Below are 26,600 nucleotides of genomic sequence, written 5' to 3' on the forward strand. Positions count from 1 at the left end.
TACCTAATGTGGCCTCCCCATGTGCCTTTAGAATCGAACCAAATTCCAAGGTATTTAAAAGTCAGGACTTGGGCTATCGTTCTACCAACCAACTGAAGCTGAAGCTGAGCTGGATCACGCTTCCTTGAAAAAACAACCAACTCTGTTTTCTCCGTAGAGAAATCGATGCCTAACTTCAAAGCCCAACTTGATAAGTTATCCAAACTATCTTGCAGTGGTTGTTGTAAATTTAAGGTTTTTGGTCCTGTAACAGAAACCACGCCATCATCTGCAAGTTGCCTTAGAGTGCATGGGCTGACAATACAATTATCAATATCATTCACGTAAAAATTGTAGAGAAGGGGGCTTAAACAAGAACCTTGTGGGAGGCCCATGTAACTTATTCTGAATGTTGCCAAATCGCCATATGAAAAATGCATGTGCTTTTCTGACAATAAGTTGTATAAATAATTATTTAATATTGGTGAAAGACCACATTGATGTAGCTTCTCCGAGAGAACATCAATGGAGACTGAGTCGAATGCTCCTTTTATGTCTAAGAACACAGACGCCATTTGTTCTTTTTTTGCGTAAGCTAGTTGGATTTCTGACGAAAGTAGCGCCAGACAATCATTCGTTCCCTTTCCCCTCCGAAAACCAAACTGGGTATCTGAGAGCAAGCCGTTCGCCTCAACCCAATTGTCGAGACGTCGTAGGATAATTTTTTCCAACAATTTCCTGATGCAGGATAACATTGCAATCGGTCGATACGAGTTATGATCGGAGGCTGGTTTTCCCGGTTTTGGAATAGCGATAACTCTCACTTGTCTCCAGTCGTGCGGGACAATGTTCTGCTCAAGAAGCTTATTGAATAAATTCAACAAGCGTCTTTTTGCTAGGTCAGGCAGATTCTTCACCAAGTTGAATTTAATTCTGTCTAGTCCCGGAGCATTATTGTTGCATGAGAGGAGTGCAATTGAGAATTCCATCATTGTCAAAGGCGAATCTATGAAATCGTTACTTGTGGGAGCATCGCGAGTGATTTTCTGCGCAGGAGCAGAATCGGGACAAATTTTCTTGGCAAAATTAAATATCCAACGATTCGAAAAATCTTCGCTTTCATTAGTCACGTTTCGATTCCTCATTCTTCTGGCTGTGTTCCAAAGAGTACTCATTGATGTTTCTCTTGACAAGCCATTAACGAAGTGTCTCCAATAACTAGATTTTTTGGCACGACGTATACTGTCAAATTTGTTTTGCAAAATGAAATAATTTTCAAAGTTCTCACGTATACCCCCTTTCTGTTTCATAATTTCTTTGTAGGCAACTTGTTTAGCTTCATATGCATCAGAGCACTCTTTGTCCCACCAAGGATTAGGGGGCCGTCTATTTATTGTCATTCCAGGATTGCATTTCGTTTGGGCTTGTTCTGCTGCTTCAATAATTAAACCCGCTAGGAATTCATATTCTTCGGTAGGGGGTAGCTCTTCTGTCGAAGCAAGAGAAGTGGAAATTAATGTTTCGTATGTTTTCCAATCAATATTTCGTGTTAAGTCATAAGGAACATTGATTGAATTCGTAAGGCCTAATTCACTGTTAATTGAAACAACGATTGGCAAATGATCGCTACCGTGAGGATCAGGTACAACCTTCCACGTGCAATCTAACCGAAGTGATGTCGAGCACAGAGATAGATCTAATGCACTTGGACGTGCAGGAGGTCTGGGGATGCGTGTTGTTTCGCCAGTATTTAAAACTGTCATATTAAATTCGTCACAAACATTGTAAATCAAAGAGGATCGATTATCATTGTAGAGGGAACCCCACAATACTCCGTGCGAGTTGAAGTCTCCCAGTATCAGACGCGGAGCAGCCATGGATTCCACTACCTCAAAAATTTGACGTTGTCCAATTTGAACTTTGGGAGGTATATATATAGAAGCGATAGACATGTCTTTGCCTTTAATGTTCGTTTGGACAGCAACAGCCTCAATGCCCGCAAACAAGGGGATGTTAATTCTATAGAAAGAATAGCACTTTTTAATTCCTAGAAGCACTCCTCCATACGGGGTGTCTCGGTCTAGGCGAATAATGTTGAAATCATTTAAGTTGAAATTAATGTTTGAGGTAAGCCATGTTTCACATAGAGCAAAAGCATCGCATTTTAAATTATGCAGTAAAATTTTTAAGGAATCAATTTTAGGTATGATACTTCTGCAATTCCACTGTAAAACAGTGATGGAATCTTTCATTGGAGGAGGTGAATTACCCATTGAAAGATACAATCGCTGCAAGGATGGGCCATTGAGTCAACCGTTGACTAAAAGTAAAGAGTAGCTGAAAATATCAACAGAATCTGTTTCAGCCAAACAACATTCAACAAAAACCTCAACACAGTTTTGACGAAATTTAATGGATGTATTATGATGGATGTTTTTGTGGGCTGCAATACGAGAATACATCGTCAACCAAAACGTTATATGAGATTTAAATTATGACGTACTGAATTTGGGTTTATTTTCGACTTGAAAGATTTTGATGATGCACAATTTTATTGAGCTTAACACTTAACACTGTAACCTTTTTCCCACTTTGCAATTTTGCAATTTCTCCTATCAGCTGTCTTATGAATTGCGACATTTTGTTTTGTTGCGGCAAAGATAGAAGTGAAACAATTGGAGGAGCGGCAATATTGTACGCTCTCGTGGAAACTTCTTACACCCAAAACTCGGCCGTAATACTTTCACGGTAATAAGAAAAAAATGCTCTAATAGCAAGACGCTTAATACTAAAACGGTCGCAACAAAAAAATCCCCAAACGGGAATACCAACACATTAAAATTCTAGGTTGGGTTTTCAAAAAGCCGTATTGACATTTTTCTCAAACGGAGAAATATGAGTTTTTAATTTTGCGACAAAACTTTTAAATCCGATTTAGAAACAAAACTGTTTTATATGATAATATACCTTTTTAATGTTTTATTTATTCATGTACTTTAGTTGTATAATGCGGTTTACTACGAGTTTTAAGCAAAATTCGACAATACGACCTTTTGCTGTCAATACGACATCTTATTAACTTACGATACGTCCTTTTTCTTGTGAATATTTCACATACGTCGTAGCGCTTAGGACTGATTTCTGTTCAATAGATCCCATAGGCCTATTGAAAAATTTAATTTAATGTGTAATTAAAATGAAATAACGTTTCAAGTTGAATTAATTCTGGCAACTCTAGTTCACAGTTCAACTACTCCCCGAAAGAGCGCTTGAGATGTTTCATCGACTTTATTAAGAAAGAGGGGAAATCGATATAAAACTAGGACGACGAAATGTCAATATTCTTTTTCCCCTCTCTTTTTACTCATACGCGTGATGTAAACATTAGCAAAACGTCGGAAGTACGTTTTCTTGTATTTATTTCATTTTGCCGATACGACATAAAATTTTTTTTTCGATTATGCGAGTTTTTGACTGTCTGCAGCGATTTTACATTGCAGAAGGCTTTTCTCATTGAATAGTATGGTAAGTTTTAACACTATTACAGTGTACAGGGGTGTAATAATAAAGTACTCATTACCGTCGACAGTTACAAATTGATGGATGAACTTTGTGCCAATGCACCGAAGAACAACAGAAACTGCTTAATCTGGTGACAAAGGATTTCGATTACAATAGTAGATTTATGTCCAGGTGAAACAAAACAGGCAAGTAATTTTTATTATTTCGTAATAGCAGTTATATAATTGATTAGTAGTTGCAAAAACGTTTTGTTTTTGGAGCTCAACACCGTTGGCGTCCGCTGATAACGTGAAGATGTAAGTGAAGCACAGGAATGCTTGTGGCGCTCTATCTTTCCTTATTTACCTTCCGTCAGCTTGAGAATACATCGTTTGGGGTCCTTTACAAAGTGAACCGTTTCCTACGGGAGTACCTCAAACGCAAAACACTTGTGAGCTTCGTAGATAGTGTTGGCCGGTATCGGTATATGCTATTGGGTAATCTTGTCGAATATGGGTTAGAGCGTCAGATGCTTTTGGATGATGGAAGGTATAGGAGTTTGTACGTCTTCCTTGATACAATCACATCAAGACTTAATAACATTGTACATATTAAAGTTCTGGCCGAAACCGTACCGAAACTTCATTTGGGTTAAAAATTATCGGATTCTCATTTCCAAAGTCGTATGTGAATTTACAGAATTATTTAATTTTTTTTTACTTAGGTCCTTTTACTGCAAACGTAAGTGCAGATGCAAGCATTGCTAAATAAATGTTACTTGCGTCCTTTTGTTGTGCGCGTATCTCCGCAATTCTGCGAATCCTATTTAGATGTACATACGACCTTGTGAAACAAAAAGGACGTAACCATTATTTGGAAAAATGTGATGAATAAAATGTGTACGACGTTTTTTAATTTCTTTTAAAATCAATCTAAAACCCGTTTTTAGAGAATACGGTTCATGTGCTACGATAGTGATGCTAGAAAAGAGTGGTATGATGGAGATAACTCAGTTTGTTTACTTTTGTCGCTTACGACCTTTTAAATACCCAACCGAGAAATCTTCTCTGCATCGCACTCATGTTTCATCAATTCTTCTACAACAAATATTAACGCGTTGGATTGTCTGAAAGTGTGTAGCACTTCGCTTGTCATTGTATTGCGCATCAAGCGAAGCAAACACAATTCAGATAAAGAAGAGCGTCGATTTTCTCTACACGACGCATTCCGTATTTGAAGATCGGCTCGCACTCGGCTAGTTTCAAAGTACAGTCAGAAAAAAAAACGACTCGAAATAGTGGTGGGGTATTTCGGTGGGTGTTAAATTAAAATATCCTTTCTATCACGGACGTCAACAGCAAGGCAGCGATCGCATAAAAACATACACAGTCCTTCCCGTCATGTACGGGAAGCAAGACCTACAGTTTGGATCCGCGTATCCGAACCGAGGGTCCGGATCCAGATACTTGTCTGGATCTAAACGCCTGGGCCTGGTTCAGGTCCGGACCTGGTAAGGGGAAAAGGGGTTGGGCTGATCCAGGGACTGGTCCGGATCCGGTGCTGGTCCAGATCTGGGTACTGGCACGGCTTACATATACTAGGTTAGCTCGTTAGAGTGAAAACATTTGACGAGTGCGCGTCATAGGAATCGTCGGTGAAAACAATTAGATGAAATTCATTTATTGTTTGCTGCTAACGAATGATTGGCACCTGATGGATCACAAGGAAGCTATGCCGACTTCCAAAACATTATCCACTGTGTCTAGAGTAATTATGGCGTAATTTACGTCATGAATCCGTTGCATATTATTTTTTTTCACCGTAAGAGCTCAAATATTGTCAATTAACATCATTCGAGAAGTCCATTTGTTTATCTCAACGATTTCTCTGACGTCACCGACAACTGTCAATTCGCGGAGTAGCAAGCCTCGTTTCTGTGAGCCATGGGTACTGGTCCAGATCCGGGTGCTGGTCCGGATCCGGGAACTGGTCCGGATCCGGCAACTGGTCTGGATCCGGAAGAACCGGGTTTGGGAACAAGTCCGGATCGGGAACTATGCCGGATCCAGAAACTGCCTATACTTTTTTATTTTACTTTCCAACTTACCCAGTAAAAATATTCCGGCTGATTTCTGCCACTATTGGGGCAGATTCCAGCTTGAATTTGGACAGAAATTCGCCACAGTTCCGGTTGATTTCACCCGATACTAACACTATCATAGAAATCGACCGAAATATCCCACATGCGAACAGAGCCGAGGTTAACACATACTGAAAAAGTGTTTGGTTGTATGATACACATGCATGAACAGCAACCGAAATTCGTCATTCCACCGTTTACCACCATTGCGGGAATATGAGTTTAATACCGCAATGCGCAATTGTGTAGTCTGTTACCGAAAAGACAATAGAATCTTATCCAAAAGTAATAGTAACATACCCGTCGGATTTTGGGTGATATCGTGCTTTAAAAATGTTCAAAATCCCAAATTCAATCCTCTCACACTCAGCACTAAAGAATGGTTTAAGGATGATCGGTTGAAGTTGGATCAAATCGTAATATTCAGCAATCTGTACCCGTGGAAAACGAATGGAAAACAGTAGACATCATCAATGGTGAAATTTACAAAACTGAAGGCTTCCAAATGTTTTATGCTATTTTCGAGTAGCGTAATGAAAAAACACTATTTTTGCGGCACCTAGATTCATGTCCGTATGAGGCAAATTCGATGCATTTTCTCTTCACGGAAATAACCTCACTGAACTGCCCTGAGCTACGTCCAATCAAAACCTATTTGGCCACTATAAAGCGGGAACTCAAAGTGCAAGGAGTAATCACCGAATGCAAAAGATATTCTTGGGAAGGGGATTAAAAATAAAGGTTCGATGATTGTTCGAGTTCTTGTGGATAGCGTGAAGCAAAAGGGTCGATAATTGTCTCAACCAATAAATTGTATTGCAATAATTTCGAGTTCACCCTTTGAAATTTTATAAATATCGAGCGCGTCGAATAGGAGTAAATCAATGTGAGGCATTTCGAGCACCCAAGAAACCTACATGTTTTACAATTTTTTACATGAATGAATTCGGCTGACTGTACTAAAACATCATTTAGAAAAACTCACTAACAAAACAACTTAACTCAACTCGCACAATGTTTAGCTGTGCTGCAGCCCACCATCTTATTTATCAAGTAACATACATTTTATACTTTCGGTAACACTTCATAATCAGTTAAGTGTATCGTCACGAAGGAACAAGCCTGTGTAAACGAAAAGGTTATCATTCATCGCCCATCGAATACTGGTCTGAAAAACCTATTTATGAAACGGATTCCACCTCCAATACGAACTCATCGCTAACGTAAGCCCTCTCGGATATAGAGCAAGCTTTTTCTGCTGCATCACTATACTTCATGTTATGTTATTCGAGATAAACCTTTTTTACAAGATCAAGATATGAAGGTATCAATTAACATGAGTTTGTACCGCCCATAATTGAATATTAGAATTAATTATCTACTTACAATCTTTCCTGTGCCACACACAGAAACTGGCAGCTGATTCGATTGTTTCCTCTTTAGGAAACAGGCTTTCCCAATTGTCAGTTTGAAGTTCGTTCCGTTGTCGCAATTTTTTTTACTTCGTGCTTCGAATTAGCTCCGTTCGCTCCTATCACTCACTAATCAGACACATTTGACTGCGCTGATTATTTCATTTCACTTCACTTCTTTGCATGACATTCAATCATAATCATCGCCTTCATTTTTATTATTCTTTTTATCATCAATCTTTTCCTTCCGCTTCTTTTCTTCTCGATGCAAAACTTTTTCGAACGTCGTGATCATACAAGGTTATGTGCCCAGACCTTTATTTTTTATCTCACTTTCGTCGGCTTTGATTTCTTAATCTTCTTGTGCTTCCACTTCTGACTTCTTTGTACGCCAACCACTCACTGGATCAGGCGCTGATCTGCAGCTTCGAAGCGATCAGATGGTACGCATGTCGCGTTGTACCGCTCGGCATGACAATGCGCGACACGATCCACGCCGTAGAAATGCACAGAAACCGTGACGTCGGAATAAGGTCTATTTCAATTGTCGCTTCTCGAGTGTAAGGAAGTATGAAGTTCACGCACGGTTTTTCCCTGCGATCACGTCCAATATTCCAAACAGTCAAGTCGATCGATCAACACTCCAATACTATTGCATTTTTACTACCAGTGAGCTCCATTATGTCGACTGATGCTGATGTTCGCATAATTTGTGTTGAGATTTGTAATATTCGATGTAAACCGCCGTTACTGCCAAACCGCAAATGTATCATTAAGTTTGAAGGTTTATTTCACATTATTTTTCGCCAGCTTCGCTCAATTGGCTTTCCGAGTTTTCGGCCCTTAAAGTGCGGGCTGGAAGTGAATGAAGAAAATGAGCTCGCCTCGTACGCACTATACAACTGTACGAGCTGTTTTGTAATCTCGAAGCAGTTGAATTTGAAATTGCAACACCTCGATTGGAAGATTTGGAGAGAAAGTTGCCACCCATTTTGGGACTAATTTTGGCGCACCTCGTATGCTATGCATGACGGTGCTTTGCTTACGTTGTCCCAAAGTCCGGATAAAATTCATATCTGGTATTGGATTCTGATGGACTGCATAATAGGCAGATAAAACTTATCTTTATCCTTGTTATAGTGCAATTAGATTGTTCTCATATATTGAGAGGTTTGGGTCAAGACCCTCAAAAAGGCAACCTAAAATTGTGACTTCAAGAAGTATCGCTCCTACGACCCAATGAAATCGAAACCCACTTTTTTGTCGTTTTATCAGAGAGGAAATTGAAAGCTCGAAAACGCACGATCATTCGAATTTCAAATTACAAGTTCATCGAAACTAGAGAACTGTAACTAGCCGGGCTCTGAGAGCCGTAGCCGTTTTGAGGGTTAATTTTGACTTATATGCCCGCCGATCATATTAATATTCTATTTCTAAAAACCGTTATTCCCCTATTGTAAGGGTATGATTTAAACTGTATTATGGTCACTTCTCTCGGCTTTTCCGAAAATTCGCATCTACGGAACCGGTTTTATTATTCGAACTGTATCCAATAACACCTAACGGAGATATTACACATTTCTGTTTGTTTATGAAAATCGGTCTTGCCATCCAATGTGATCAATGAATTGACAGTTTTAATTATTAACAGCCAACTCCGTTCTAACAGGACTTGTGGGACAACACAGAAACTGGCCTGTCAAATTTTCACATCATCTGATATTAAATTGACTAACAACACCTTCGAACCCCTGATAATATTCTTCCCATATTTCTACAAAGATTGGTAGACATAATTCTTTCGGTTCTACTAAACATCCTGAGATCCAGTCTCATCCATCCCACCTTTAAACTGGATAAAAGTTACAGTAATTTTTTTTCTAAAAACAGATGAAAGAGACAGTACGCAAGGCCTTTACACCTATCAGTTTGACATCAACCCTTCTTAAACTAATGGAAAAAACTACTGGACCGCTATATTCGAACGGAGCACTTATCGAAAGTTCCGCTAAACAAGTACGGAAACATACCTTAGTGACACTTATTGAGAAAATGCTCGGTTTCAAGGAAATAGCAATTTGTGCTTTTTTACGTCGAGGGTGCTTTTGATAATACGTCCTAAACATCAATTCACAAAACCCTGGCAAAAAGAGGTGTGGGAAAATCGATAGAGGACTAGATTCTTACAAAGCTCAACAATCGAGAGATGACATCAACGTTTGGAGACACAAAAGCAGCTATAACAACCAATAGAGGATGTCCCCAGGATGGTGTGCTATCACTCCTGCTCTGGTCACTAGTTGTAGACGATCTTCTCAATGACCTGATTGAAATGGGTTTCGAGATTGTTGGATATGTAGATGACATTGTTCATTATTCAATAAATTCAAAGAAGACAATTGATGCTTCTATCTATTCTGTATAAATCTCCCGAATATTACGAAGATCGGTTGACTGTGTTGCGAGCTTTTACTATAAATGTAAACAAAAGTCGCACTCACACGTGCCATAGGTGTGTATTGACAAAATTTTTATGACGTGTCATAATCATTCATGGAAAATTTTCCATAGAAAAAAATCATCGATGAATAACTTTTATTCAAATCTTTGGTTTAATGTGCTCTATAAACAATCGATGATATGCATTTTGAAGGAAATTAGTCAGGGAATCCAGCAAAAATAGTTATTTTTGGTTACAGTGTTGCCAAATTTGCTATATTTCCAGTGTAAAACTAAAACTGCATTTTTCTCCCAATTCGTGTATTTTTGTTTTGAAAATGATTATGCCATTGTTTTTTCAGATAGTTTTGCACATAAAAACATCTTATACATCAAGATAACTTGAGCCAATCCCCAGACGCAGTCATTTGAAGCCACTTTGCAGAGACAAGTAATGTGGCATATTTAACTCAGTTTACCCCGAAATGGCGTTTGTCATAAGATAGCACAACAGCGACGATGTGTTATCCTAGACAGAAAACTGAATTGGGACCTGACATACGCTGTTAATAAAGCAACTACAGCACTGTAGACGTGTGCTAAACTCTTCGGGAAAACTTGGGGTACCAAACCGAGGGTAGCTTTCTGGTCCTACACGACGACCGCCATACCATGATTAACTTATTCCTCAATTGTATAGTGGACCAAAGTTAAACAATAGTCTATTCAAACTACACTAACTAAATTTCAGAGGCTAGCCTCCCTCTCTATCGCAGGCCTTATGAAATCAAGACCCACTACAGCAATGGAAGCCATGCTTCATCTACCTTCATTGCCCAAACATGTTATGGGGGAGGCGAGACTTAGCTCAATGAGTGCTAAAGGGTTAACCACTATTTGATGGGGATTTAAATAATTGTGAAAATTTTCTACCTTCCAAAGAAAGTGAAAACAAACAGTGAATGGCTTCGATCATTCTAATGAACTCTATTCTAGTACACGTTGCGTTTGTTGTACTGTCTCGAAGGGGGGAAAGGAGGATGTTCGCAAGGAATATATAGGGTAGAATATATTTCTTGGGAACATCCTCAAAAAGGTTTTATAAGGAAATAACATATTTTTAAATAATTAGCGCTCTTTCATGCCAATTCGCTCTGATTGCTGGAAATGATGAATTTTATCGGTAACAGCAATATGTGTGCGGTGAAAATCGCAGTACAAATATATCTTTGTGTCAATCGTTCAGTTATATGTGAAAATCAAAGAAATTCAAGATCCCAGTGTTGCTCATGAAACCAAATTGAATTCAGCAAAAAATATTCCGCAATGTGGTGTACCCCATTAGGCATAAATACGTTAGGCATACGGACGTTTGGCATACGTACGTTTGGCATAATGGAAGTTAGGCATAAAGACGTTTGGCATATTGGACGTTAGGTATAATATACGTTAGGCATAATGGACGTTTGGCATAATGGATGATTGGCATAATGGACGATAACTCAAATAAAATATGCAGAACGAATGCACATCGAATGAACGAATAAACAAATTGCATATCTCTAAAATAGGCTTAATACTTTTGTTTAAAATGAATCTATTTTGTACTAAGGCATGAATAACGCAACCCTTCATGCCCATAATTTTTGTAATCAACAACGTTTTTAAACTGCTAAAACTTTTGATTTAGGTAGACTTCACTCAAAAAACAAGTAAGACCAGTAACTGGTACTATTAGAACTTAGAACTAAAGTTATTGCTATTAGTCTGATATAACTCTGCTGGAGCAGTACTACTAGAGATATTTACAGTTAGCGTTGATAGATGAAATTTTGATATATCTTCATTATTTTCCATTATTGTTGAAAACTGATAAAACGTATCAATTTGGACCGTCTTTGACTATCTTTCCTAGCATATAGAATATTGAAAATTTTCTAGGAGAATTGTGTCGAGCACCGGAAGGTAAATATTAGACCGGCAACAATTTTGACTTTTTTTTCGGAACACTGTTAAATCAAACGGTAATTGGCTTCCCACACCACTTGTCAAATATGAGCTTTTTCAAAAACTCTAATTCACTCACAAGAGTTTCGAAGTTTGTATGTGAAAATATAAATATAAAAAATGGGCAATTGAAACAATAAATTCAGTACAAAATGCCAGTATCGTCTTGTGCATCCCAAAATCTACAGATATATTGCTTAAGGTGTAAGGATCAACATTGCCGAAGACTGCAAATAGTTCCGATTTGGAGTAAAAAGATATTGTCATATAAAGTTATGTGTTGCCTCTCTTTCTTGCTCATGCTTAGAATAGGAAATTTCAAAAAAAAAATTGGTTGGTCTTGAAAGTTAAATAACTTTTTAGGGGAACCTTCAATCAATATGCCGTCTTCAACAAAGCTATTCGTTATAAAATAAACTACGCGGCCGTAAGTTTTGAAGTACGCACAGTTACTGTGAAATTTTTTATTGAATTTAAGTTTTTATTTCCGAGTTTCCATATATATTACTATAGAAACTTGAAACCTTTTGTGGGTGAACTAGAGCTATAGGAAAAAGCTCATATTTTGCATATGATTATCATTACCAATGACAATTCAAATTAGCAGTGTTCCGAAAAAAGCCAAATTTTGTGCCGGTTTAGTAAATATTGAGCAGCTTCCAGCACTGCGAAAGAAACATCTTTCAAAGCGGGGTTTTCGTGTTTCTTGAACTCTATGAACACTAGAAAAAAGTTGGGCATGTAAGGGTTAACTTAGATTAGTTTTTCATGCATGCGAGCGACCATCCATAAATGACGCAGCATTATATGCGGGAGGGTGGAGTTTTGTAATTTGTGATGATGTGTGACGACAGGGGGTAGGAGGTCATGTCATGCAACGTAGCATTTTTAAAGGGAATAGGGGTTGACCTGATGTCACGACAACCTTACCCGTTTCATCTAACTTACATCGTTTTTTATGTTTTGCGGTGACAAGGGGGGAGGGGGGGGGGGTTTAGTAATTACCAGGGGATATTGAGAGATTTGTGACGAAACGCTACGATGGGGGAAGGGGGTGTTAAAAATCACTCAAAAAATGCTACGTCATTTATGGATGATCCCCAAGATGAAATTGCCCAAGAAGAAAATATATAACCTTGAAGAACAGCTCATGAAAGAAATGATGCATTTTATTATTCATTCAACGAATATACGAATATTGCTGGTTCTATATTGATTGTCTCCCATATTCTTAAGCACAACGATTGTATTCTTGAGGCCATCACAAATAGAACTACGGAAGCTCTTTCATATGAGAGAATGTTTAATCCTGTACTGTGACGAGTTACCGAAACGAAAAAGGTATCGTCACAAACGTAGAATCCGTAGCCTAATGTTTATCCTGTACATGACACTGCCAGTTTCCATAGGATCCAAAACTGAATGTCCGTTAATTATCTTGTTGTTTTATATATTTGGATGCAACTGTATTAGTAATAAATCTAAGAGGTTTGAAATGTGCTTGTAGCAAAACTGTTCACTTAAATGAAGGAATATTTTCTTCGTCTTGTCTTCAGAAAAAATAGAAAAAAAACTACACTTGCAAGGTTTAAATATCTCGCTAAAGTTAAGCGAAGGTATGGTATAGCAAAGCGTCCTTTTTCCAATCTGACAAAAACAAGCGAGATCTCTATAATAACGAAAGCCTTACGATTAATTATATATTTTTGTGAATTATGCCTATCGTTCATTATGCCTAACGTACATTACGTCAATCGTCCATTATGCCTAACGTATACTATGCCAATCGTCTATTATGCCTAACGTACTTATGCCTAACGTATGTATGGCTAACGTACTTATGCCTAACGTCTTTATGCCAAACGTCGCGCACCCGAATAGAATTACAATGATCCTATTTGTTGATTTTTCTCTATCGTCAAAAAATTGAATCCTGCGAATATGTACGCACACAGACTAGAAGGGTCAAACTGTAAAAATTGCCCACCAACCGCTTCAAGCTGACACAGCAGCGTCGTCGTTTTTTTCGGGTCTCACAGTAATTGCGACCAAGCCAATAATTACGAAAATCATCAACTTTTCCCCTCTTCGAGCATTACTAGCTCACAAGTTCAGTGATCTTTAAGTACTATTTATTAACACACTTTTTACGGCATTTCGGGATCTACATGGTGGCGATGAGGAAGCACTAAAAACAGACGATCGATCAAATGGCAGTACTTTTTCGATTCCTATCCTCAAACATGAGTTTCGTGGTATGGTCGGTCGATAGTGCGTAACTATAAGAAAGCACAAGTAACAACGCAATGAATGAAGAGATCATCGTCTCATAATAGGGAAGTTAATAGCCAATGACTTAAGGAAAAACATGACGACGCGGCGAAATGCCAAGGCATCAAAATGCAATCAATAAAATTAACACTCTCACTCTAGAACACTTGAGCTGGAGTCAGACGTATTTTCCTTTGCGCCGCCGGCCACTTGAGATGGGTAAGATCTTTTCAATCAAGCGCGTGTTTAACATCGATTTAAATTCATGCTGATCCTTGCACCAGATTTCTCCGTCGATGCTTTCGCCAACGTTCTTCGTTATTTCTCTTTCAAACACGATGAACTGAAGATCGACCGTTTCTTTGTTGATTGAATGTAGGAACCCTCACTTATATACACCTTTAAAGAACATATTCAGATCAATCGTGATCGATCACTATCAACACTTTTCTTCGCTGTTGTTTGTGGATTCCATGATTTAGTGGGTTAGTCGCTCGAAAGCGCAAATTTTCTCTTCACAAAAGTATGCATAAATATCAGTGCACTGTCAACGAACTGAGAACGATAACATAAGCGAAAATAACTTGTTTATGCCACAATGTTTTGCATAAAAATTCTTGTTTCACAGCAAAATAATTGCGAATTTACACGACAAGACGAACAGGAGAGTACGCTTCACGAGAAAGCTAGTAAATATGATCAATTTATTTCGTATCCTGCAAGTTTCGTGTAATTGTCGATATAAAATGCAGATACGAACGTATATATTCGTTTTTTATTTTCAACAAATAATTCATTCCCTTCGGGGCTGAATTCGAGGAACAGATTCGCGAAAGTTTCGCCCAGCGTTCTTATTCGCACACCAAAGCAAGCGCAAAAGCAAACACGCGCGCAGCAGAGAAACGAACGAAATGCGGTCCGCGCACCAACTCTTCTGACTTCTGACTCAGCGATGTTGCGGATTGATCTGGCAGAAAAGTTGTACTTTGCGCGAGTGGCTCTGAAATAAACTGAGCTGAGAGTGTAGCTGCTGCAAGAAAAATGAGCGAGAGAGGACGTTGTTTATTTCCATCCCGAATTTTCTTCGACCCGGCAGCCAAAGGTATAAGAAATGTTCAAACACTTGAAGCCGGCAGACCGACAATCACAACCTTACTTTCTGTTGATGATGGCGCGATTACTAGTGTCGGCGCCCATAGTGCTATCGAGTACGAATTCGAACTAAGAACTTCTCAAGTGGTCTATATTTTCCATTGTTGTTTCAGAGAGTTTCTTTTCGTTAGAACTCGATTGCAACAAACTCCGAGAAACGCTGAATAATGATTGGAATTGACTCAGCATGGCATACAGAGTACTAACTGTGGTACGGGAGTGGATTGTGGCACCATCAGAATAATTGTTTCAACTTGAAACTTTTGTGTGGCCTCCGGCGTGCACAAGGGTGGTCTATAGCCGTAATGTACGCATTTTTTTATTTTAATAAATATAATAGCAATTTTAATAGATATGCAATTCACGCAGCGATATTATATCAAGTGTTAGATCAACGTATATCTCATAGCAGCATATTTAGAATTGTTTAGTGGCGACGTAAGGTTTTAGGCACTCGGTGCTAAGTTTTTTTTTTCTTGATTAACCGGCAAAGTTTCACCTGACGGTACCAGGATCCGTGAAAGTAAATATGGCTGAGTACGATAGCAGGATCTTCGAACCCAATATTGAGAGCCTAGTTAACCCTCTGCTCTCGAAATTTTTGCTTCGTTTAAAAATATTATGGGTTTCTATTGGAATGAGATTACCGAAAAACATTGTCAACTCACGAAGGTAACGGATTTTTAATTTAATCTTCCAAAATGCTCAACACCCCCATTTGATTAAGATATTTTGCTATTGCCAGTAAGCTCAAAACAGAATTTCACTGCTACAGTGGAGTACTATTAATTAGCAATATACAAATGTTTTTTAAATTGATACATTACACATCGGAAATCTAGAAGTGGTTAGGTCATTAGAAGCAGACTTAAAATCTTGCGGACTAATCTTTTGTCCTCTACTAACAGGAGTCGAGCTTTGGCAACGTTACTACGAATCGTTCAAGCCTACCAACATGTCTCACGGCAAGACAGATTTGTTCCTCTTTAATTGGGTTGACAGCAGCGTTACCTATCAATCGCTGCGCATGAAGTGACGATATGGCTCCGTTCATACGTTCACATGAGTTTCTAAAAAATGGGAAAAGAACAAACTTTTCAAGTTTTTGCAAGAATTCGGTCGTTTTCATTTTGTTGACAGTTTCTGTTACACCGTGTATAAGAGAGCCCATTGTCTTCATTTTTATAAATATAAAAATGTGACGTGGAAAACCCGTCAACTTCCCCCGGCCCCCATATGCCGGAAAATAAGCAATCAAATGGAATTAAAATTACTTCAAAAGTTTTTATAGAACATGTTGAATGAATTTTTGAAACTTTTCGGGCAATAGTCTGAAACAAATGTGCCCTGCATTAAAGAGAGATACAAAAAGATTAGCTTACTTTTGAGTGAATGCCAAGAATAACAATAATTGATGTTGTACTGTGAATAGAACCATAAACTTGCCCCACCGTGCATTTTATAAAAAGTAGGATTAAAAAATAACTTTTGTTTGCGGGTAGGTGAAGTATCTATACAGATTCTTAAAGCTTGAAGTACACAGCGAGAGACAGCACCATATGTCTAAAGAAACGGAGGAAAATGAACTCCACCATCTTACTCCGACCGCCAACTAGCCTTGCTCTCCCCTAAAAAATACATGAAATATAAATAACACAAATTGATTAAAAATATATAAAATCAAATAAACGAATATAAATAAACCTTTTTTGAAAAATGCTTAATAAAATTATTTTTTTAACACATTCATTCAGCTCCACCGATGTCTTCGTTACAAGGTCGAACTAAATCTCGATAAATTTAACTTTCTCAAGACAGATCACTTCGCTCTTCGTCGCTCTCTAATGTGGATTAACTGGAACGCGTTGCAACATTTTGCGAATGTCGACGATGCTGTAGCGCACTACAACTGTTTACTTCAAAAATGTGTTGCAGCTTCAGTCCCAGAATATCAGCCTGCCAGGAGACCACCATGGTCTAATGGAACTCTCCACAGACTAAAATGCGGGATTGAATCCTTTGCGTTGCTGTTTCCCTCTCATTGTCCAATATATCGTTTCGTTTAATAACTCTGGGAGCTGCTGACAAACAACTCTTTTGTTTAAATTTTTGGCCGCTACCGCTATCGGATCGAAAAGCAACTGGTGAAACTCGAACCTGCGAAGGGCTTGAAGACGGTCCATTACGCGGTTTGATGTGTACGACGTTTTTGCGGTACGAAGACCCCGACCCATCCACAATATAGGACCTATCGCTCATTTGGTGGGTGACGACTGCTGGGCACCAAGTTTTACTGTTGTCTGGATCGAGCTGCAGAAGAACTGCATTTCCAACCTGCAAGATAGGTAAAGGTCGAGACGCTCGCGCAAATTCTCATGGGTTCAAACACCATACAACCCCATAAAAATACCATGAATATGGTCCGCGCCAACATTTACAACCACTATGAAATGGTCTCGAAAGCCCATAAAGACACCAGAATACGGATTTTTAATGAGATCTTCCGGACCATGGTGATGATGTTTTTATGGGTTGAACCCAGGCATTGCATTTATCGCTCATCCCGAGCAAACGGAAAGTCCACAATACCCCCATGCTCATGGGACTTGACATGGGTGTTTGAAATGGGTTCAACCCATGAAAACACCATTACCATGGTCCGGTAGATCCCACATAAAACACCATATGTTGGTGTATTTATGGGTTATTGAGGCCATTTTATGATGTCTTGATGGTTGGGAATTTTGGCACGGACCATGTTTAAGGTCTTTTCAAGGGGCTGTGTGGTGTTTGAATCCATGAGTATTTGCTCGGGATATGAGTAAATGCGCCCGGATAGTTTGCTACTGCGACAATAAAAACTCACATTTTCACACGAAAAGTTATTGGCACTCACACAACTTCTCCGGATAAATAAAACGTGTTATTTCTCCGGATAAACAAAACAGCCGGAGAATGAGTGAATGAGTTTATCATGGTATCCTTTTTTCGCTCGCTGTTTTCCTGTCGTTATTCCAAAACACGAAAAAACAAGTCTATCATACTTCTTTGCCGCTTTTCTTTGCAATTAAGTGTATTTTTTGAAGTTTTTATTGATTTCCACGAAATTAAAATTTTATCGCCTTCTCCGGTGAGAAGAAAAAAGGCAAATAAATTTTATCCGGAAAATCATTCTCACGCTATTTGTGGAGGCGGAGAATTTTGCGACTCATCTTATTGCTTGTGGCACTAAAAACTGGATTCTAACTGCACTGCGCACTTACCATGCTTCCATTAAATTCTTCTCATAGACCGGTTAGTTCGACTGGTCTGTCTATGAAAGTACCATCTCTATCACTTGAAATACATGTTTTTTGACAGCTCGCAGTTTTGAGATCACTCGCAATTTAAAAGTCCAGGTTGGTGGGAAGTGCGCAATATCTCGGAAAAGTTGGACATCGGATAAGTTTCTTCTCGCGTGAGTGAGAGAGAATTACAATGCCTGATTGAACCCATTACAAACACTATCAAAACACCATGCAATGGGGGTGAATTTGAACCATGAGCATGAAGCATTATGGGCTTTTCGTTTGCTAGGGCGTGCTGTCGTAGTAGTATTTTACTTTGCGTTCGTTTTCCCGGATTGCCTCCGGAAAAAAGGAACGACTAGCAAAATTGAATTTGCAAGTTTCTCGCTGACATATCTTCTCGCCGACATATTCAACTCAAGAAAATCTAATGGCATTTTCGTTTTTGACAGTGCAGTACACCGCTGTAGTCGGTGCTACACTCATTCAAACTTGAGTGTCATCAGTCTATCTCTTTCTTTGCGCTACACCGGTGTAGCACCAAGAAAAAACGAAAAAGCTATAAGTAGTGGTTAACAGTTACCAACAGATTTCTCTTTCCATTTTTAAGATCAGCAAAAAGACACATTTTAATATGTAACGCAATCTGTCACCAACTCCACGATTAGAGAACTCATTCCCGTTCAAAACGCGGTTTCTCGGGCTAGACTTAGAGTAGATTCAATGCAATTATGACTAATATGCCTTTTGTCAATCGTTTATGAAGACAAACCCAACCTGTGTTGAAAACTCACCACGATATTTAAAATAGACTTTTGCTGAACTTATCACTAGACCGACCTAATTCGCCCAACTATTGTGGATTAGTTTATGATGGTTTGTAAGACTGTCTTGTGCTGTTGCTTCCATTATATTGGACAAGCAATTGTTTATTTATTTTATTTATTTATTTATTTCGTCAATCGATGTAGACTGGTATAGTTACAGGAATAGTTACTTCTTTTCTAAACTACTAAATTATATATACGTAATTTTATTATGAATAATCAATATTAATATTAAAATTAATAATTATGCAATTTCAACTCATACAGCATCATTTTCTTATGCGTTAGAATTTCTTTTATGTATAACATATTGTGTTAGTTTTAGTTTGAATATTGTAAAATCGATTGAGTCGCAATAGTGGTTGTAAATAGCCACCATTCGATTTATAGGGCCATATTTTGCATAGTTTGTTCGATATGGAGTTATTGAAAATATACTTCGATTTCGTAGCTGTCGATAAAGTGTATAAAAGTTCAATTTGGGTAAAATTTCGACTGAATCAATAGGATGCGAGACGATATTATTATTGAATGAACGCATTGCAAATTCACGACGTTCCTTCAATGTTTGTATATTGATAAGCATGCAGCGTGCTTTATTAGACGACAGAGGGCAAATAATATGAATTGTTTTTGTACAGATTCTATTCGCTATTCATGTGTGCTTGAAAAAGGGAACCAAATGATGCTGCAATATTCCAATATCGACCAAACATGAGCAATATGTAATGTTTTGATTGTGTACGGATTTACAAAATGATAACTAAAGCGTTTTATAAAACTGAGCATGTTGTTAGCTTTGTGAGTAATTGGGTTGTAATGATCAATAAAATTTAACTTGAAATCTAATATAACGCCTAAATCCCCAATTCTGTCACATTTTGCTACAGTCTGACTTCCTAAGGTAAACACAACATTCGGTGTTTGTCGTTTTCGACTAAAGGTGATTGAATGGCATTTTTTCATGTTTAGCTGTAGGAGGCTTTCTAGACACCACGTGTGGAAAACTAGAATTTCGTTTTGGAATGTATTAATATCCTCGGCATTTCTAATATCAAAGTAAAGTTTCATATCATCTGCATAGATTAGTACTTTCAGTTTTTGAGAATGAATGAAAGAAATAAACAATAGAGGGCCTAAATGAGAGCCTTGTGGAACTCCTGAGGCGATTTCAATTGGATTAGATTGCTTTCCTTTGAATATGATTATCTGCTGGCGGTTGGATAGTTATGATTCTAACCACGTAAGCAGCTCATGCTTCGAGCTACCGTGTCGTCTTTGCTTCTTAATAGACACCTCTTCATGAATAATTTCGAAAATTAGTTTGTAAAATATGTCCAGGGTGGTTTCAATATTTGCTTCATTCCTAAGAGTATTTTGCCAGTCGACACTACCTACCTTCCGTCTAATATAGTCATAGTTGGCTTTATGGTATTCAAAGACTTCCTCAAAGTCATAGTCATTGGGTACTTGATTATCATGGATGAACAAAGAAAACTCAATAGCAATATGAAAGGCTTCATTTTTCCACAAAAGAGCTAAAGATTCAAATACACAGAAATCTTCGTGAGTGTTTGTAAATAAAAGGTCAAGATAGCAATTCTGTTGATTTTTTACATGATTTATTTGATTTATTCCTATGCTAGCAGTTTTGTCAAAGATGAAATGCAATGTTTCGTTTTCTTCTATGACTGGGATTAAAATATTTTAATTTTCAGAATCCGGAATAAAATCGGCATTGCGCTGGTTGAAGTCTCCGTAAATATGAACTTTAACCTCGGCTGGGAGTTCAAATAAAATTTGTTCAGCAATTTTAAAAAAGGCTTCGTACGATGTTATATTAGCATGTTCTGGTGGGATATATACAGAGGCAAAAACATGCATTTCGCCTGAAATATTCGCATTAACCCACACATGTTCAAATTCCTTAAACTTCGCTGTGAGAAGAATTTCAGAATTAAATTGAGCCGAAACGCCTATAAGAACTCCCCCACCAGACTTCTTTTGAGATTCTAGGAGATTTCGGTCGTCTCTGAATACATTAAAACCGCTACCAAAAATTTCCCCACTTTTTATGCAATCGTTCCAATTTGTTTCAGTACCTAGAATAACAGAATAAGATGAGCTCAATACATTGCTATATATTTTGCTTGTTTTAGATGCGCTCTGCATACGATTAAAATTTTGACAATATATCTAAGAGCGTTTCTGATAAAGTTAATGGCAATTTGTCATGCTCAGAAGTATCATGCAAAACTACTGATCCGTTTTCATCCGTAGCCGGTTCGTCATGGTCTGCCTCTGAAGAGTGCGTTAGGTTGGACGAAAACACGAATGCTCACAGGAACAAGCTGAGCAGCGCTGAAAAACAGAATTCGTCAGGACGGGGGTCACAAACCTATCTGGTGCGGAAGTTGAGTTAAATTGATGTACAACCGGGTATGGATTCAGTGTTTCACCACGTAGAAACCTGATACCACGCTGATTTTCAAACGGATTACGCTCGGAGTAGGGAGTCCAGTAAGAGTGCCACACTTTCTTCGAACCCAAAACGCGTCACCCTTCAGTGGCTTCGGCAGTGGAGCGGTGACCTGAGTCACCCGATTTTGTTGATTGGGCATTTAACCCTTTCATTCCCAACTTTTTTTCTAGTGCATGTAGGGTTTCAAAACCATTTTTCCTTTAAAACGGTGAGGTCAAGAAACTCGAAAAACCTGTTTTCATAAAGGTAGGTGCTTTCCTTGCAGTGATTGAAGCTGCACAATTTTTACCTTCCAATGCTCACTACAATTCTCCTAGAATATTTACAACAGTCCAACTGCGTGGAAAACGTAGCCAAAAATAGTCTAAATTGATAAGTTTTATCAGTTTTCACTAATATTGCAACATAACGAAGCTATATGAAAAATTCATTTTCCGTCGTCAACGTAAGCGGTCCCTGGCAGTACTGCTCCATCTGAGTTCAACTAATTGCAATAACTTCAGTTCTAGAGCTGATCCTTGTAAACGTTAATACTCAAATGAAAGCCAATAGTCGCATTTATTAGCCTTACTTGTTTTTGTGAGCAAATCTTGCCTTAATCAAAAGTTATAGCTGTTTAAAAACGTTGTTGTCCACAACCAACATGGGCATGAATGGGTTAATTCGTCCATCAAGCTGGGGCCCTCTAGCGGAAAACAAGCATCGCGAATACTGCTACCCAAAGTGTTAGTTGTGCCGGCAGGAGATTGCACTTCTTTGAGAATGTCACAGCCAACTGAATTTGTTAAAGTTTTCATTTCGTATAAAACTTCACGTGTAGGACGCGATTCACTCATATAGTGTTCATTGCAATGAGCTGCCATATCTATTGTAAGGGTGCTCATGTTCTGAAATTCGCTGCAGATTTTTTTCAATTCTCTGGTCAAATCGGCAGTGAGATCATTTACATACAACAGTGATGTGATATGGTTTTTAATGTGACCAGCTCATCGGCCTTATTAAAAGAATTACTGTCAATGGCCTGCGATAGTGCGGATACCGCGTTTGCCACGATGTGTTTATGTTCACATGCGCCACTTCTTTAAGCTACAGCTCAACATTTTCGAATAAATCAACAATTGAATTGAACTATTTTATGTCTGCTGCTATTTGTAAGTTGCAGTCCGTTTGCGTAGTTATAGATTCAAATAGTTTTTCCTGTTGGTATAGCACCTTTCATGTTTCTATGCCTGCCTTTAGATTATGATTATGGTAAAAACCCACGAAACATGGAACCCCAATTCCATAGTGTCATGCGACCCGTGCTATGGTTAAAATTACTGAGGAGGTTTAAAATATTCTCAATGGCGAACGGAGCTTTTACCGGCTGTGGTCCACTAGGAGGTTGATAACACTCTATTATCTTTCTCCGGACTAAACCAGCCTAGAGGCCGTGTAGCATCCGGCAGGTTGAAGTATCTCAACCAAGAATTGATCCACTGGATTCCTGTTCCCATGTCGTAAGAGGAGACTTACTGTGCATCGATATATTGCTAATAAAAATTAATATAGTCAATTTTCCGAATTATGTACTCATGACACACCACGGTTTTGTGGCGTACATTTGAGATCAGATGAATATTATAACGGTAAATGTTTCAGTCATGTCATAGAAATCCGATTATTTATTTATGGTGAGCTTCGTTAGCTTTTTTGGGCGTGTGTCACATTCGTCCCGATAATATCTGGTCACTTCGGTCTAAGATGTCATCGTGGGTGATCCTGACACAAAATCACACTGTACTGGTGCAAAATGAACGCAAGTGTCTCTTGAATTTATAAATAGAAAATCAAACCTACAGCATTCCCCTTCATTCCATAAACTGAAAAATCCATGCATGATGAGGCGATAGGGAGATTAGATTCATGGCTTAACTAGGTAAAATCTAATTCTGTTTAGTTTTTTCGAAAGGGCCTTGAGAGACGTTGAAAATAGGATATACGTGAAGTTTCCAAAGAACAATAATATATTACGAATTTCTAGACACCCCCAAAAAGTTATTACCAGTTTACTCTGAAATTCATTGATACAAACCTACCATCAAATATGTTGTTGCAACGAGCTACACAGTTTAAAATCGTCATTTTTAAGGTGAAATGTTCAATGTAATCGGAAAGGTATGTCCTATTTTCAACCTCTCTCTAAGCACAACCAACTTATTGGAATCGGTTGTGTTACTGAAAACGGAATACTAACCGAAACCAGCCACAATTACGGCTCATTTCCCTGTTACACTTACTGGGTATCACCAGCTGTGAATTTGTCCGGAATTTTTTTTTTTTTTATTTTTTATATTGTAACGACATATAATTAGCAAGGGACTGGAAGGTGAAGTATTTTTCAAATATTAAGAGCCATAGTACTCAAGGGAGAGCAAGGATTTGAAGTAAGAAAGTTTAGAAAAGCGTGGAGTAGGGTCAATGAACAAGCTTAGAGTTTCCCGGTTACTTAGCTTTTTGTCTTCTGCAGCGCAGGAGTCAGGATCTTTTGGCATTAAAGGCGAATCACCTGAGTCTGCGGCATGTCCGGACAAGCGTATAGTCAATTTAATGACTTATGCTGTCGGAGTCCGGAATGTCCCCTCAAATCGAACTTTGACAGTTGGCTTACATGCTCCAATCATATGTTTGTCGAGATTTTATTTCTGCACATACATAAGAAATATGTGAGCATTGTTATAGAATCGAGTTTTATGTGGTCTGATCTGAGGGGCTTACTGCAAGAACGAACCAAGCCAAAAAACTTTGAATATTAGATAACTGATTTTTATTATAGGTTTTAATGTGCTAAATATTTGCACAGTGACTTGTAATCGAAAATTTCAAATTTGAGAATTTTATTGCAAAAACACGAGTTTCCGGATTTCGAATACAATGTTTTGCTGGTTGGGCCACAGCCTTGTCCAACTAACGAAATTGATTCGCTAGTTGGATCGACTGACAAATGTCAAAAACTGTCCAAAAGAGATGTTGCCAGTGAAAATGCATCTGTTCACCTCTCTAAATATTGTCAGATTGATTGTCAAAGTTAATTTGACACGAAATTTTGACGTTAAGATGCTTTTTAGTTGGACAATGGTCCAACTAGCGGAGGTCCAGTTAAAAAGTGTCCAACCAGCGAATCACGACCCATTCATGAATGCGCTAGAATGAAAAATACTGTCAACAGAATTATTTCTGAATTTAAAAAAAATCTAGATTGAGATCCTATTCCAAAACTCCTTAACAAAATAAAACCGCCAACTGGATTTATTTTCTTTTGCTTGCTCTAAAAATGCCGAACTAGTGCATATTTGCAACATCCTCAGTAGTCTAAACAGCCGTTGTTTTCGGAGCATTGCCGAAATGTTCCGTTTCCGCCACGGACTCCGATACAGGCCGACAATTTGAAGTTCCCGCTACGATCCTTAGTTTGCAGGTTAACTAGCTTGAAATAATTCTTAAGGATTTTTCAACCATTGTTAAGATCAATATACCCATTAACATTACCTCATCGCGTAGTTGTGAAATGGATAAGAAGTACTCATTGTTAGAAACAAAAAAATACCCATTTTTTGACAGCTCGAATAACTTCCGAAAATGGGCAATTGGAATACATAAAATGGGTAAAGTTTTTTTACCGTGTAGATTCGTCAATATGTCGACTAATGAGATATGTCGACCGGTTGATTTTTGATGATGACTGCGAGTCCGAATCTGTTTATTTAGTTTATTTACAAGTTCTTCCGAGGTAGTACGGTCGTTTCTGTATTCTGTATTTGTGGTACAACCTACAAATAAACAATTTATTCAAGAGTAAGTGAATAATACTTCATCTATTTCTCTTAACCTATTATTGAAATGACTGATAAAAGCGACCTAAACTCTAAAATCGCTATCCAATGTAAAAAGGGTGTGCCAATGGTTGGCGTCACAGATCAGTGCTATGTCGACCACATTTAATCCATTTTTAATGACCAAAATATCTTTTTAGATTTTTTATCAATACAACATTGCCTCCTAAATATCGAACATAATAAGTATGGTCTGGTTAGAATCATGCTGGTCTCCGTGTATATGGACAAATTCAGTGAAAACGGGCAGTTATGCCGTAGCAGCATACACCGTTGCTATGTGTGTGGTCTTGATCACAATGGTAAAAACATCCTACTGGAAGATTTTATACGGCTACTAAACGTTCCCAAACTTTTAGACTACCTATATGCTAACCGGAGGAGATTCATCTCAATTATACAGCCCGCTGTTTGAAACGGACATTCGCGATTCAATGCAGGTTGTTGGAGGATTCTTTATCGCATACTTCATCTTGTTGATTCTTTCCGCCGTCGGAATATGCTATTCGCTGAAAACAACCACGCGAGGATGGATGCTGCCATGGTTGACGCTTTTTGGAGTGGCAATTCTGTTCCAATTCGTATTCGGGCTATGGTTGATCGGTGGATACTACATTTATGTAAGATGTATACATCTGTCATGGGCCATTACCTCAAACTTACCTTTCTAAATGTTTCAGCTACAACAAACATTCTCCAGCTTGATTTTGTGGGTCTGGATGGCATATAATGTGAGTAAAACACCTCGTTAAAGCTGCATGTGCTAATTTTGTTTATTATTTTCAGATTTACTGTTGGATGTGTGTTTATTCACAGTACCAAATATTCGTTGACATGCAATCACCCAACATCGAGCTTTTGATGCCTTAAAAATGTGAGAAATGAGCTTTTGATGCCTTAAAAATGTGAGAAATGAAGGATGATATTCCAGTAACTATAGAAGTAGTTTTTTAAAGTACAATTTTACACATTTTTAAAAATCGACTTTTGAGAGCATTTGTTGTACGGCATTGAAAAGCCGTACATATATTTTATAAGATTATTACAAACACCACGACTCTATCATTACAATTTAGAAAAAATGTAAATGCAAACTTTACCGTCCACAAAATATAAAAAGCGTTGCATTTTTCACAATGTCTTGCTGAACTGTCGGAAAGAAAGTACTCCCGGTGCTGCACGTGGGGCAAGTTGGCGGTACTATTTACAGTGCAAAAAAAGCGATCAAAAT

General features: G+C 38.2%; 2 protein-coding genes across 4 annotated transcripts in view; one reads left to right on the forward strand and one right to left on the reverse strand.

The window, feature by feature from the left end:
• LOC131683523 (uncharacterized) overlaps positions 1 to 7,906 on the reverse strand; it is a 223,635-nt gene extending 215,729 nt beyond the window's left edge. The window contains exon 1 of the mRNA XM_058965566.1: positions 7,007 to 7,906. The gene's annotated coding sequence lies outside the window, so the exon portion shown is untranslated. The remainder of the gene's footprint in view (positions 1 to 7,006) is intronic.
• LOC131683528 (uncharacterized) lies at positions 3,363 to 26,506 on the forward strand. Of its 3 annotated transcripts, none has more exons than XM_058965578.1 (6): positions 3,363 to 3,504; positions 3,569 to 3,686; positions 25,510 to 25,671; positions 25,729 to 25,989; positions 26,050 to 26,100; positions 26,156 to 26,506. In XM_058965578.1, exons 3-6 carry the CDS (start codon positions 25,558 to 25,560, stop codon positions 26,237 to 26,239), a joined length of 510 nt encoding a protein of 169 aa, XP_058821561.1. In that variant the 5' UTR covers positions 3,363 to 3,504; positions 3,569 to 3,686; positions 25,510 to 25,557; the 3' UTR covers positions 26,240 to 26,506. The 3 variants fall into 3 exon arrangements, with proteins under 3 accessions (XP_058821561.1, XP_058821562.1, XP_058821560.1); XM_058965579.1 differs by lacking the exons at positions 3,363 to 3,504; positions 3,569 to 3,686 and adding an exon at positions 25,188 to 25,331 and having other exon boundaries at positions 26,156 to 26,234; positions 26,266 to 26,506; XM_058965577.1 differs by lacking the exons at positions 3,363 to 3,504; positions 3,569 to 3,686 and adding an exon at positions 25,188 to 25,331.
• Positions 26,507 to 26,600: the final 94 nt, after the last annotated feature.

This window comes from Topomyia yanbarensis, chromosome 2 (genome assembly GCF_030247195.1).
Source record: "Topomyia yanbarensis strain Yona2022 chromosome 2, ASM3024719v1, whole genome shotgun sequence".
NCBI classification, from domain to species: domain Eukaryota; kingdom Metazoa; phylum Arthropoda; class Insecta; order Diptera; family Culicidae; genus Topomyia; species Topomyia yanbarensis.